The sequence below is a fragment of the Urocampus carinirostris genome, chromosome 2 (assembly GCF_059441175.1).
Source record: "Urocampus carinirostris isolate Australia breed hairy pipefish chromosome 2, RoL_Ucar_1.0, whole genome shotgun sequence".
Classification (NCBI taxonomy): domain Eukaryota; kingdom Metazoa; phylum Chordata; class Actinopteri; order Syngnathiformes; family Syngnathidae; genus Urocampus; species Urocampus carinirostris.
Window position 1 is genome coordinate 21,200,472 of NC_142350.1, and position 14,707 is coordinate 21,215,178.

The following is a 14,707-nucleotide window of genomic DNA, read 5'->3' on the forward strand; positions in this document are numbered from 1 at the left end:
ATAAGCTGACGTAAATATCAGCCATCTTGCTCCTATGGGTACCACAAGAACCAACATATGTGAGAAACACTGCGTAAAAAAAATAAAACAAAAATTGAGCTAAACTGTGCTTCTTGGTCACTTTTGCTTCGCACAGTTTTCAGTTGCACTACACAACACAGCAACATATAGTGGTCAAATATTAGACACTATCTTTTTAAGCTTCTTGCTTTCATTATTGGCTACTGCTTTAGTCTGCACAAGTTTTAAAGATAACATTTCAATTCACTGAGATGTTAGCAGGCTCATCTAATCTACCTAATCAAAGCTACATTATAAATCCCCATTGGGGTGTGTGTGTGTGTGTGTTTGTATGTGATTTATAGGCTCAGAATCGGCCAAACCGATTTCAAAAACAATCTGCACAGTTGTACTCCAGGCCTCTGTTAGTGTTTTTAGCTATGTTTCGTCTTGGGCACCACCAATAAATACCAACAAATTCCATAAACATCTGCTTTCGTGTGGTCTGCTTTTGTGGTATCTCTGATTGCCTCTGGCGGCCAAAGTGGTTACTGCTACTCCCGACCACTCCGAGCAGCCAAACACAATATTTTAATCGCAACGCCGCGCCAGGTTGCTTGTTTAAAAATTAAAAAGAAAAAAAAAATACACATGGGTTAAGCGACAGATAAGTCAGTAAATTGGACCTTCCCAAAAAGTTACAGTTAATCCAGTTTTTTCTTACATTAGAAATGCTCCCCCGCAGTCTTTGAAACTCTTTTCTTATATATACTTGACATCGCACTCAGGCGAAAAGCTAGGCCATGAGAGGGCAAAATTACTATTAAGACAGTATTATGGAGTGATGATTTTGTAGCTCCAGGAGCACATTCAACATCGTTCGCCAAGTTCCTTTTTTGCATCCCATTACATTTATCTCGGAGATAAATATGATGCCGTTTTCTTCCCCTCCTCAAAAGTTGCCTTTTGGGTCGGAATTTTTAATTAGACACAATCATTTCTCGTGACTTTCCTGACACGTTTTACCCTTCACTGCGTAGTTTTTTGCATATTGGCGCTCAAGCACGCACTCTCATGCATATATATGATGATCTCCTGTCCTCCCTCGTAGCGTATTTGTGTATCTCCAGAAATCTATGTTAATTATTTTCTTGTTTTTATATGGATATACAGATGTCTGGCTCTTAGTGAAACATATTGGTAGGTCGTAGCAGTGAAATAGAATGAAGCGTCGACTGTTTTGATTTTCCTTTGAGTTTCTTCCTGATCGTATAGCCGAGCTTGCAGATGGTGGAAAAGTAGGACGTTGCTTGTTAACATTGTGCTTTATGTGCTTCAAAATGTGCTGGTATGAGTCATTTTTAGACCTAAAAACCTTTTTGTCTCAAAATTTGACTCTCTCGACTTGAAGTCTGCTGGATTTCGAAGAACTTTTATTTTAACAGTTCTTCCAGAGATGTGATCACGGCTACACCAATCTAATGTCTGTGTCATAAAAACAAAGGAAGCTGCCAATTAAATTGTAAGCGTGTGTTTTTGGTTTATTCGTTCCATTTGGTGAAATTGCCCTTGAAATGTTGTCCACCTGTTACTTATTATGAGTTGCTGAAGGCATTGAAGTCACAGTTCAACTTTTTAATCATGCGATGTCATCTTTTCATTATAAGAAGACCCACCAACTTCTTAAGGTCACACCTGAACGGGAAACTGTTGAAGTTATTCAACGACAAATATGGCCCAGAAATTTAGCCCGTGTGTCCACAATAACCTAAAAATGTGCTCCACTTTATATAGATAACTATATTCGTGTTTCATATGGTTAGATCCACAAAAAAACACAGTTTTGATTACAATGTGCCTTGTCTAAGATCATCGACCATAAGTTTCACCTGAAAAGGAAGTCGTGGGTGCGTTCATTTAAGCCAAAGTCGTTCCTGAAATTTAGTCCAGTGTTTACCAAACATTAGCCCCAAAACCTTATTCACTTTATTGCAGAACTATTAATGTATATTGTGGGTAGACCCACATGATAATGGTTATTTTACTACATTGAAAAACCAACATAATTTGTTTGACTGCTCCCAAATGGACATAAATACATTATTTTATTTATTTTTAGATCCACCATCTCGGATGTTGCTGTGCATTGTTTTTCGTTCATCACGTTGGCCATATGTGTCGAACTCAGGCCCGCAGTGTGATTACAATTGACCCGCGAGATCATACCAAATGTGTATTAGAGCTGGCCCGGGGTAAGTACTGTGCCGCTAATACTACAAAGCCCACAAAGCTTTGCTATTATTTTGGCACGCAGTAATACCCGGCATTCATCCATGCCCCAGTCACATCGGACAAATTCATGATTTCGCACTCCACAAAAATGGCCAAAAGAAAGATAGACAACAGGACTTTCCAAGACAGGTGGGAGGCAAAATACTTGTTCAAAGGAGAAACTTGTTTGTCTTGTGTGCGGAGCTGACATGGCTGGAAATAAAAGAGTATAACATAAGAAGACACTATGAAACAAAACAATATGAAAAGTACAAGGACCTGGACCTAAAGCAGAAGCTGCAAAAGGTGGAGTCTGATTTGCAGGCAGATCTTGTTCACTAAAGCAAAATCAAAAAGTGAAGCTGTTGTAAAGGCCAGCTTTATTGTGGCAGCAGAGATCGCAAACTCAGCCCCGCCCTTCAATGAGAGAGAGTTAGTCAAAAGGTGCATGGTCAAAGTTTGCGAAATCGTGTGCCCAGATAAGAAGAAATCATTTTTAAATGTGAGCCTGAACAGAAATACCATGGCTGAGCGTGTGTGTGAGCTTTCCACTAATCTACACGAACAACTAATACAAAAGTGGTCAGTTTCCATGTTTTCTCCCTGACACAAGGCCTCAAATCCGGACCCAAGCTGCTCAGATGCTCTCAAAGTTCAGCAGAACATATCTATGTGAGCAACTGTTCTCCATGATGAAGGTGAACAAAACACCTTCCAAAGTCGACTCACTGATGAGCACCTTCACTCCGTCCTGAGGCTTTCCTCAGCTCAGAGCCTGACTCCTGACTTTGACGAACTTGCATTTATGAAAATATGCCTGACTTCGACTAATGTTCAGAGTAAATCAGAGCTTAACAAACTGAGCTTGAATATACCTGTTTCTTATGCACTTTTTCTACTGCAAGGCATGTTGAAATGTTGGATTTTTATTGAATGACATTATTATTTTTGGTTCTGTTGGTGTTAGCTTTAATAAGGAACTTGAAAGAATAAGGGGAAATACATACTACTTTATTCATTTAAATAGGAAAGCACTGTGTCTTTTAAATTTAACTTCTCATGTTTTTGTAATATTAAGCTTTGGTTGTTCCAAATTCTGTGTTTAAGCAAAACTAAAGTTTGTTTCCATATGAAAAGGTTAAATATTACATATCAGCTGCTGTTAATTTTTCACTAAATATTAACTTTGGCCAAGACTTTAAATCTCTGGTTAATTTTGGCCCACTGCGAATTTGAGTTTGACATCCCTGACGTTAGGCTATGTAGCTGATGCCTAGATGCCAATACCTTTGTAGGCATGTCTATCACAAATAGACCTACAAAAAAACATCAATCCTGCGATTGGGAAAACAGATGGAAAGCAGCAGCCATTACAGGAACAAGCTAGTTTTTCTTTGTCGTCGATAAAAAACATCTCCAGACGAAGCCATTTTGTTGTCGCACCTCAAAATCCAAACCATGTATACAAGACAAATGGCCAGCACTTAATTGATAATCATAACTTTGGCCATTGCTAGTGGCCAGAACAGGTTGGGGGAGTTTGATGGCTTGCTATAAGGTGAAATTAACTCTTTATGGTCATATTGAGATGAGGGAAGCAGCTATGAAAATGCTGTGAAGGTAAAGTGAGATCAAAAGGATTTCTTGCATGCTTTTAAAATGCAAGAGTGGAGCTAACGCTTATCGGCAGGTCTCGTTTTCACCGTCAATTTAACCTGACTTACAGCCTTCGGCTCTCTCCCTCTCCGTATTTTCTCCCTGTCCCAGTCTCTGGCCGCGTTACTAAGTGATCTATGGCCATGCAGTCGTATCGATTACGGTCTCTCGGCCCCGCGGCTGTTTCTTTTTATGATTCAAGACAAGCAATGCATTTGCGCGGCTTTGCTGACCTAAACACACGCATATAAGCGTTTCAGTCGGAAGGTTAAGTGAAGCGTAAAGCAAAATAAATGGTGCATTTTAACCTGTACACTGCCTTACTTCTATAAATGTTTTCCTTTGTGCTCCCCTTTCCTGTGTCGTGTGTCATCCGTCTCCCAGCCTACCAATTAAGGATCTGCCAGCTCCCTCCTGAAGTAACCAACGCTGACATGCTGATGGAGGACGGCGAGTTGGAAATTGGTGAGCCCCTCGGCCGTTTGCCTGTTTTTGATGCCTACGGGCACGTCACTTTGAAGGCAGGCAGCAAACGAGACACTCTGAAGTCCTCGGTAGACAGTTTATTTTCAAAGGATGCACAAATACCTCGCCGGGCTACTGCAGCGTGCCGGCAAAAGCTGCCTTTAAATAGGTCAAGTCAAGTCAAGTCATTTTTATTTGTATAGCCCTAAATCACGAAGAGTCTCAAAGGGCTTCACAGATTGTTACACTATATTACACAAACTATTTTCAACCGACAAGAGGAGTAGGTTATTCGTATGCAATGGAGTAGAAGTGAGTTTTAAGTTTAGATTTAAACATTTCCACTGAGGTTGCAGATCGAATCTCAGGGGGAAGAGCATTCCACAGCACCGGTGCCCGGATGGAGAACGCTCTCGAACCAGCAGAAGACTTCTTTGCTCTCGGGATCATCAGAAGACCAGCACTCTCAGATCGTAGGCTTCGGACCGGGACATAGTGGCAGATCAGATCTGAAAGATAAGAGGGAGCAAGTCCATGTATGATTTTGTACAATACTAAGAAAACTTTGAAGTCACATCTTTGGCTAACTGGGAGCCAATGCAGGTTAGCCATAATCGGTGTTATGTGATCGTACTTTTTTGTCCTAGTTAAAAGCCTCGCTGCGGCATTTTGTACTAGCTGAAGAGACTTGATTCTGGACTTCGGGAGACCGGAGAGTAGTGCATTGCAGTAATCGAGACGGGAGGTAACAAATGCATGAATTATTGTTTCCGCATCAGACTGAGACAGTATTGAACGGATTTTAGCAATGTTGCGAAGATGGAAGAAGGCAGTTCTAGTAATTTGCTTTACATGCATCTCAAAGGATAGATCAGGGTCAAATATGACACCTAAATTTTTAACTGAGTCACTCTGTGTGATGTGACATTTGTCAATGTTCACAGCAGTTTTTGCGAATAAGTCCCGGCATTTAGAAGGACCAATGACTAACATTTCGGTCTTTTCAGAGTTAAGACGCAAGAAATTGAGTGACATCCACTCTTTTATCTCAGTGAGACAGGCCTCCAAATTTCCACAGTTTAGTGTGGAAGATTCCTCCAACGGAAGATAGAGTTGAGTGTCGTCTGCGTAGCAGTGGAAGCTGATATTGTACTTGCGAATAATATCACCTAATGGAAGCATGTAAATGTTGAAAAGTAGGGGGCCGAGCACTGAACCCTGCGGAACACCGCAGGTAACATTAAAGGGCTCAGATGTCGTTTCACCATATTTAACACAGTGTGTCCTATCTGAGAGGTAAGATTTGAACCACGAGAGGACGGCTCCTGAGAGACCAATCCATTTTTCCAACCGTTCTAGTAGGATATTGTGGCGCACTGTGTCAAAAGCAGCACTAAGATCCAGCAGCAGCAAAAGTGATGAAGCGCCAGAATCCATTGACATTAGGAGATCATTTGTTACCTTGATCAGAGCTGTCTCAGTAGAGTGGTTAGCCCTGAATCCTGATTGCATGGATTCAAAAAGGTTATTCTCCGATATGAAAGCATTCAGCTGCTGTGCCACTACTCTTTCGAGTACTTTAGAGAGGAAAGGTAGGTTTGACACAGGTCTGTAATTACTTAATATTTCTGGATCAAGGTTGGGTCGTTTCAGTGTGGGTTTAATAACGGCGGACTTAAAAGCTGCTGGAACTACACCTGAGGAGAGTGATGTATTTATAATATTTAGAACTGAAGGCCCAAGGACGCTAAAAAGACTTTTAATAAGTGAACCTGGGAGAGGGTCGAACTGGCAAGTTGTCGGTTTGTCCGATAGACAAAAAAAAAAAAACTCAGTTTATGCCAAAAATGCATTTACTGATAATCTAAATAGACAAGTAACCGTTTTACATTCTTAATGTGCATGTAAAAAAATTACCATATTTTTTCGGACTATAAGGTAACCCATAAAATCACTATTCTGGCCAGAAATTTGAAAGTGCACCTTATAACCTGGTACACCTTATGTACCGCAACAGATTATAGTGAATGAGATTAGAAATGCATACAGTGACTATAGGTATGCATTAAAATACAATATTTTACTTGATAGTACTGCATTTGAGCACTTGTGAAATAATTGATCAAATCAATTAACATCGCTGACCCAAACAGCAAAACATTGTAGGCTTTGGGAATCTTATCAGAGTAGTGGCTGTGAGAGTGCTGACACTAAACCACCAGTCTTATGGAATGCCATATGAAAAGGCATGAAGCTGTATCCCATTATCACACTATTTTTACACTGGGTGCCAGAAACACTGATTTGCTTAGTGCATTCTAATAAGTTGAACAGTATTTCCACCTCTTCAACAACAAATGTTAAAGAATGGAGAAAAAAGTATTTCAATCTATCTATCTATCTATCTATTTATCTATCTATCTATCTATCTATCTATCTATCTATCTATCTATCTATCTATCTATCTATCTATCTATCTATCTATCTATCTATCTATCTATCTATCTATCTATCTATCTATCTATCTATCTATCTATCTATCTATACAAGCTCTTTTACGTACCTATACAGGTTAAACCGAGATATTATTGGTGCACAGGTGAAGAAGTGGAGAGACTGTTAGAATGCACTAGGCAAATCAGTGTTGCTGGCAACGCAAAATAGTGTGATAAAGAGATAAGCTCTAGTGCCTTTTTGTATGTCATCCATACCACTGGTGGTCTAGTGATAAAGTGTCAGTGCTCTCACCACCACTACTCAGGTTCAAATTCCATTGCATGCAATGTTTATTGATTTTGTTAAATGGATCTTATTAACTGATCAGACATTACATCATTGCATTAATACAGTATATATTCTAAGTGTATGTACCGGTAAATCCCATAAAGCACCTTACAGTCCAGTACACGTTATGTATACATACATAAAGGACAGAATACTTGTTTTGGGGGCATGCGTCTCATAATCCGGTGCGCCTTATAGTAAGTAAAATATGGTACTCATCAAACCAAATGTGACACATATTTTAGACTAAATGATTTTTCAGTTATTTTACCTTTTTACTCACCAGCTAACTATACAATCAGCAGCAACGCGAGGGTTCAGTGGCTGTCAGGAGATAAAAGAAGAACGATAAAACATTCAACATGTAACTTTACGTTTATGAATGGTATCGGTGAAAGGTTTGAAATATCAAATGAAAGTGATTAAGGTATTTTAGGAAAGGGGGAAGCAGGGGTGCAGAGTGATTTCATGCTCCTCCTTGGAGTTGTTTTGTTAGTGTAGCCTGAACATATTAAAAGCAAAACATGGACTGTTTCAAATACACTTGAAACACCAACACAAATCTCCAAAAAGATAAGAGAAGAGGTTATTAAGCTAACTGCAGCTCAAATCATACCATTAAGCCAGGAGATGGCGGCAGAGAGTCTCAAAATTTCAAGTTGCTTCGTCTCCCCTAAATTTTGAATTTGATTGCTTTTAGGTGACATCATAAGGTACCAGTGCCATCCAGGATTTTCATTGGTTGGCAGCAACATTCTCACATGCCGCTTGGGAGAACGTCTGCAGATGGATGCAGCGCCACCGACATGTCAAGGTTTCCGCTTGTTCTTGGATTTCCAGTGTGAAAACTGTAAACAATGAAATAATCAATGTCTTGTTTCTGATTTGGACAGTTCAGTGTCCCGCCCACGACGTGCGGTACGACTCGTCAGGTGTGATCCTGAGTCCCGGTTGGCCTGAGAGCTACCCCAATTTGCAGATGTGCTCGTGGAGCATCAGCGTGGAGAAGGGCTACAATGTCACCATCACCTTTGAAAGCTTTCACACCGAGAGGGAGTTCGACGTGTTGGAAATTTTTGATGGTGAAGGAATTTGAATTGTCTTTTTTGTCATTGATATCAAGGTTTTGAAACATTCTTTGCATTGACACAAGACTGTTCCAGTATTAAGTGCAACATCCTGATTTTTTAGTGCAATATTCCAGCCAAGTGCATTATTTCCGTTGTGTAGTTTTTACTATAGATGCTCTTGACTTATTTCTAAAGCAGTTATGCAAAAAAGTAATTTCTTGCAAAAGAGTTCTTCAGTTCATTTATTTTAGTTCAGTTCACTGTTTTACATTGTACTGTTAACTTATTTGCACTTAACTTCATTTCCATAGCTTGACACAAGGGAAGATTTTTCAGTTGTCACGTTGACTGTTACAGTTTTAAGTGCAGATTCCTGGTTGTGTATTCTTATTCCAGATGTAAATACCTTATATGAGAAAAGAACACATTAACTTTATTTCTATTCACAAGTTTTTAAATTGTATATTTTTTTTGCCAACTGGAGGGCAACCGTAACCTTGTTGTAGAAATACAATGATAGTATAGGTGACTTAGATTCTGACAAGGCACTACCGGCTAAACATGAAATAAAAACAAAATACAGGACTATCAGGATCAATAGGCAAAACATATTTACAATGTAGTACTTAGAGAACTTGCCAAAGCAATAATCTAAATAATGCATTGAAAAAGAATAGTGCATTGTAACAATAGTGTGATCAAGAGAAGTACAATAACATTCAGCAGCATCCCAAAAACATAAGTCACAAGGTACAATATATGTTTTCAGTTTCTTGCAGTAGTATATATTTTCACAGTTACGTTTAGCAGCAACAAAGAAGAAAATAACCCAGATTAATCCACAAGATATTTCTTTATATTTGTGTGCACTTGTTTCGGGTGGGGATGGCCCTACGATAGAAGCCGTCCTTGTTTTGAGGCGCCTGTAGCACCTACCAGACGGCAAGAAGGCAAAAAGGTAGTGGCCGGGGTAGGAATTATCTTTTAGAAAGTTATAGGCTCTGCTACGGTATCGCAAGTCTGAAATGTTCTCTAGACAAGGTTGTCACGTAGCGGAGCAGGAAACAGGAAACAAGGACCCATTCGCGTAGACGTACTCACAATTCATTGGGGAAAGAGGAGGAGGGCGCACAATCGATCCGGGAATCGATGGTCGCAGGAGTGGATTAGAAATCCACTTTAAAGAAAAGAATGTCTAAAAACAAACGGATCAGACCAAAAACAAAACAGGATAAAAAGCTGGCAGATTTACAGACTAGGCATTTCTCAGAGTCAAACAGAACATGCAGAAATCTCAAAGAAGTCTCACTAAAGTTTAACAGGTATAACAAACGCTCCAGCAAAGCACAGTTAGAAGGAACGCGTTTAAGTACTCCAAAAAAGCAATTAGTCAATGCGCCTCAGCCGGTGTCCATGGGCTACGCCTATTGGGTGCTGCGGCAACCGCGCCAGAATCCAGCGCCAGAATCCAGCGCCAGAATCCAGCGCCACCCGGCTGTGACCAACTGGGCACCATGGCAGTTCGCATGGAGTCATCGGTTCCAGACCCCTGAACTTACTCTTTCTCCACAGGTTCCTCGCCCAACGATCCGACGTTAGCCACACTGAGCGGTGACCTCCCCACTCCCTTTAACATCACCACCTCTGGGCACCAGTTTTTGGTGCGCTGGTCATCGGACCACGGCACCAACAAGAGGGGCTTCAAAATTCGCTATGTTGGTGAGTACCAAAGTATGTATCCCAACTTTATTTTTTACTATTCATTAGCATTAGTAACGTGCATGGGAAAAATTCCAAGAGGCAGACAGAAGGATGAACGATTCCCAAACTGCGGGTCAAGGCCCCAAAACGATTCCCAAGAAACATTTCAACACCACATATGTCGAATTTGAACCCAAATCTGAACCGAAAACATGAGAATTAAAGATAATTTGAGCACATAAGCCCCAGTTCTGACTGCCTCAAAAGCCTTCTAACACGTTGCGTAACCATGGTCCTCTGTCCAATTGAAGCCCGCTGAGCACAGATGGTGCTATTTTTTGGACAGTTGAACTTTTTGTCCGCGGAGTATCCTTTCCCATTGGAAGAAGTTTTTGACAGGAAAGGAGAATATGATTGTAGCAAAGACCGGCTTAGTTTTTTTTTTGACCTTTAAGTTACAGTGAGTGTTCGTGATCAACGATGCTCGGAGTCAGAGCAGATGTCAGGGACTACTTTGAAGGTGGATTTATACACTGAACATAAAGCACTAAGTGCCGTTGACAGCTATAGACGTTGAAACCTCCATTTTCCTGGTGAGTAGTGTGACAGTGAATGTGTAAAAGAGGAAACAGAGAACCTTGGTCAGAGAGCCATAATCCTGCTTGTTGTCACTGTGTGCCTCCTACTGCACAGTTGCGGCTCATTAGCTACCGATGCAGAAGCCATATATGATAGTGATCCTTTCACTATATCAATTGTGTCAGTTATAAGACTCATTTGAAATAAGTTTGATATGGTGTTCATCATCTCTTAGATCAGGGGTCTCCAACCTTTTTCAAGCTTCACTAATTAGCGCAAAGGGAACCCTGTATGATATGCATTTCTAAAACCCAATAGAATAAAATGCTATTTATTGTCACAGCAACTAGTGAAATGCACAATGAATTTAAAAAGTGCCAAACTGCAAAAATCTTTAAAAGATACAATATCACAGTTACGATAATAGATTTAGGGTAGTAGTATAAAAACCAAGACATATAGAATATGAAAAAACAAACAAAAACCCTAAATCACCACTTGTCATTATTATGCTAGCTAAGTGCACATAGCATATGTGAAAGATAGCAAAGGTGCACAACCTTTATTACAGTGCGCAGTGAAATATCTCTTCTCAGTCGGTGGTAGTCATTAGTTATTGGTCAAGGTTTGTGGGTCTGTATTTTATTTTTCAGCTCAGGATTGCAATAAAGCTTTCGTTTTAGGGAGTCAGCTTCATTCTAAAAACCAGAGAGCTGCCCGGCAGCAGTCTTAAGGCTATGGAGCTGATAAGAGACTCAAACTCCCAACGTTTTAATTACATACTGCTCTCCTGTTGATGTTTTGAAGTTTCCAGACTTTAGTGATTTCATTATACATATATATTTTTTAGCAGTGTCAGTAACAGAGGGGATATTTTGATAATTGGCATGCAACAAAAACAACATTAATAAGGGCTCATTGTTTCCATTACTCCTGACAGGAAAATAAAACTATCGAATCAAACTCCGAAAAGACCTTTTTTAAATTACACGATCAAACAGAATAACAAAGAGGTACAAAGTTAGAGTCTTAGCATTTGGTCAATCACAGGGATATCCAATGTGGTGCCCCCTAAGGACTGCTGAGGTGCCTGCGGATCTGTTCTAACAATAGCTGACCAGTGATGGGTCATTGGGATTTTTTTAGTAACACTATTTCTTTATCGGTTTACTAAATCCAGGGTTTATATGGGTGCTTGTCATCCAAAAATTATTGAAATTTAATGTTGTGTTTTCAAGGATTGAAATATGCTTGAATTTTGGGTGAAGTGCTTGTAAATGCTTGATATTGTTACCATGTTTCTCAACAAGTCTGTTTAAATTGACCCTGACAGTGCTTTACTTTGCCATTGAATTTCATCTTCCCTCGTGATTAACGGCAGCTGGCATTAGTTTGTACGGCAATGTCCTAGGATGCGTATTCGTCGCCTAGGGGCCACGCCTACAAGGGCATGTGCATGCTACAGTGCCTAAACAGGGCACCATGAAATGTTTATTAAGGCAAGGGTTTCGTATCAATTATGGACATTTATTATGGGCAATGTAAATAATAGGGTGGTGTTTCCCTTTGGTGAATTGTAATGGTAAGAACTTCCTGCAAATAAAAATGTAAGCTGCATTTTTACCCAACACCTACATGGCAGGGATTTGTCTGGAAAACAAATATGATTTACTCGAAATCTAAAGATCATATGTCCTGTTATTTTTAAACGCAAGATTAAACATTGCATATTTAAATCCACAATTTATTTGTGGATCTGGGTAATACAAAAAAAATCTATTTTAATGGTTCTGGAGAAATTGGAAAATTGTCTTTGAAAGTCCTTAAAAAGTACTTAAATTTGGCCATTAAAAAAAGTTGTGCGAATAGTGTGAGTGTAGTTAACCGCACATCCAATAATTAACCTGGAAATATATATTAACAACACAGTGATAACATGATTAGTTGGTGTTTTAGAAATGCATATCAAACTGTATGCCATTTTTGTGTAAATTAGTTACAAAAAGTAGCTCTCTGCTTGAAAACAGCTGGAGATCGCTGGACTATCCGCGTCACTGTAGCAGGGGTGTCCAAACTTTTCAAAATGTGTGGGGGCTGACTTTTCAGCCTTTGGACACTATTTAATAAATTCATCCTCTGTGCAAGGTGTGGACTGCCTGGCGATCAACGTCCTAACCTTGTAGCTCGCCTTTATAGCATTTTCTTTTGACTCGCAGGGTCTCGTGGAAAAGCGCTCCTGTGTCGTTAACAGCTTCCATTTGCTTCAAATTTTCACAGGTTTTGCTTTCAGTTAGTTTGTCACAGTCAACATTTTTTGTCTGGCAGTGCATCTAGATATTTCATTCTTTGAAAAGAGCCACAGCCTGTCAGCAAATTAGCCAGGCGCTGTTGTTCCGTATCTTGGTAAAAAAAAATGCTTTCAAATATTAACTTGTCCTGGAGGCGGCGGCCCTCACAAACTTCAGTATTTTATTTACGGCCGCCATGTCTGAAATGGGGTGGGCTAAAGTTCTCGAAGAATAGTCAACATAACTGGCGTGCCACATATTATTAATTTTATGACAAAGTCAGCGGGCAAGTAAAAATCTGTGGGTGCCGATCTTCTTGGCGGGGACGGCAGTTCACCGCAAGAGATAACTGACAGAGGAAAAAGCATACCCATCAGTGTCATGATGAACGTGGGCTATAACTGGCCCACGGGCTAGACTTTGGAAATGTCTGCTGTAGAGTATTCAGGATTCAATGAGAATAAGCTTGTAGGCTGCCGTGTATTATTGAACTGCTTTTCCCGTAAGTCTTAGTTGTCATGGCAGATTGTCAAGACATTGTTTTCTTCTTTTTTTTAATTGTTCTGTGCAGCCTTGTACTGCTCCACTCCAGATTCCCCGCTGCATGGTTCCATCTCCTCGCAGACGGGCGGCCACATCAACAGTGTGGTCCGTTGGGCGTGCGATCGCGGCTACCGTCTGGTAGGCAACGCCATAGCCACCTGCCGCCGCACGCCGCTCGGCTACCACGCCTGGGACTCACCCGTGCCTGCATGCCAAGGTGAGGGTCTGTTCATATGTACACTGGGGATGTTTTTTTTTTTTAAAACGTTTTTTGCAGACCAATACCAATGCCCAAATCTTGAGTGATACCGAAACATGATTTGCTTTCTGCTGCAAAAACGTTCGCAATTGTTTTTTAAACAAGTGTTTTTTTCCGTAAAAGAGTCGTGCATTGTTTGAGATGCCCTTAAAATGTTGAAAGTAAAATATTTTCTCTACTTTTACATTCAATATCAGATGTTTCTCTCAACTGGGAAGTCCTGGTGCCATTTTGACTCATTTTTAAAGGGCCACAGAAAATGTTGTTCTGAAGCTACAGTATATAGGCATAGGACATAGCATCAAAAGCTTCAACCCTCATATTTTGTAAGCATGTTTTTTTATATTTTACCATTGTTTAGTAAAGAACAGTTGAACATGACTGATTTTTTGAAATACTTGTTTCCAAGGAAACATCTAATTAAAATGGCTTTTTGTGAACGGTGCAGTTCAAGGATAATTTTCACTTTGATGCCTTTTTTTTTTTTATTCGGGATACTTGCATTATGTAAACAATGTTTTCCATGAATACAAGGGAACTTTGCTTGCAAAATAACATTTTACTTCAAGAACACTGAACTTACTACCATGCATACACTTTGCAAGAAGTTTTTGACGTCCAATGTTTCCGGTGACATGATCACACAATTTCAGTCACAGTAAGGGATCGTTGACATGCAAAAACATCATCCTTCTCAGCCCCGGAGATGACAAAAGGACTTTAAACACTTAAACTGGGCACTATGAAATGTGCATTAGTGCAAGGAATACATATCAATTATGAACATTTATTCTGGGCCATACAAAAAAAGGAGTTTCTCAGTTGTAAATTGTACTTGCATTTTACCTGCATCTAAAATTGTAAGCTACATATCATTTTAACATAGCATCTATATGGGAGTTATTTGTCTCAAAAACAAATACATTCATGATTTCCTCAAGATCTAAAAAGCATTAATTTTGATCAATGCACACCCAAGAATAGAAAATAGCAGATATATTTGTTGTTCTGTAAGATACATGATTCACACCAAATGTATGCATTCAAAGGTACTATATGTATTGGAAAGTTGGCTTTGAAAGTCCTTAAAT

General features: G+C 39.8%; 1 protein-coding gene across 2 annotated transcripts in view; it reads left to right on the top strand.

Moving 5' to 3' along the window:
- The window catches only part of csmd3b (CUB and Sushi multiple domains 3b), a 493,867-nt gene that overhangs the window by 436,253 nt on the left and 42,907 nt on the right, over nt 1–14,707 (top strand). For both annotated transcript variants that reach the window (XM_088329348.1, XM_088329349.1), the window contains exons 47-51: nt 4,312–4,392; nt 7,877–7,990; nt 8,070–8,258; nt 9,819–9,977; nt 13,386–13,574. In XM_088329348.1, coding sequence (XP_088185474.1) covers nt 4,312–4,392; nt 7,877–7,990; nt 8,070–8,258; nt 9,819–9,977; nt 13,386–13,574 — 732 coding nt within the window. The remainder of the gene's footprint in view (nt 1–4,311; nt 4,393–7,876; nt 7,991–8,069; nt 8,259–9,818; nt 9,978–13,385; nt 13,575–14,707) is intronic.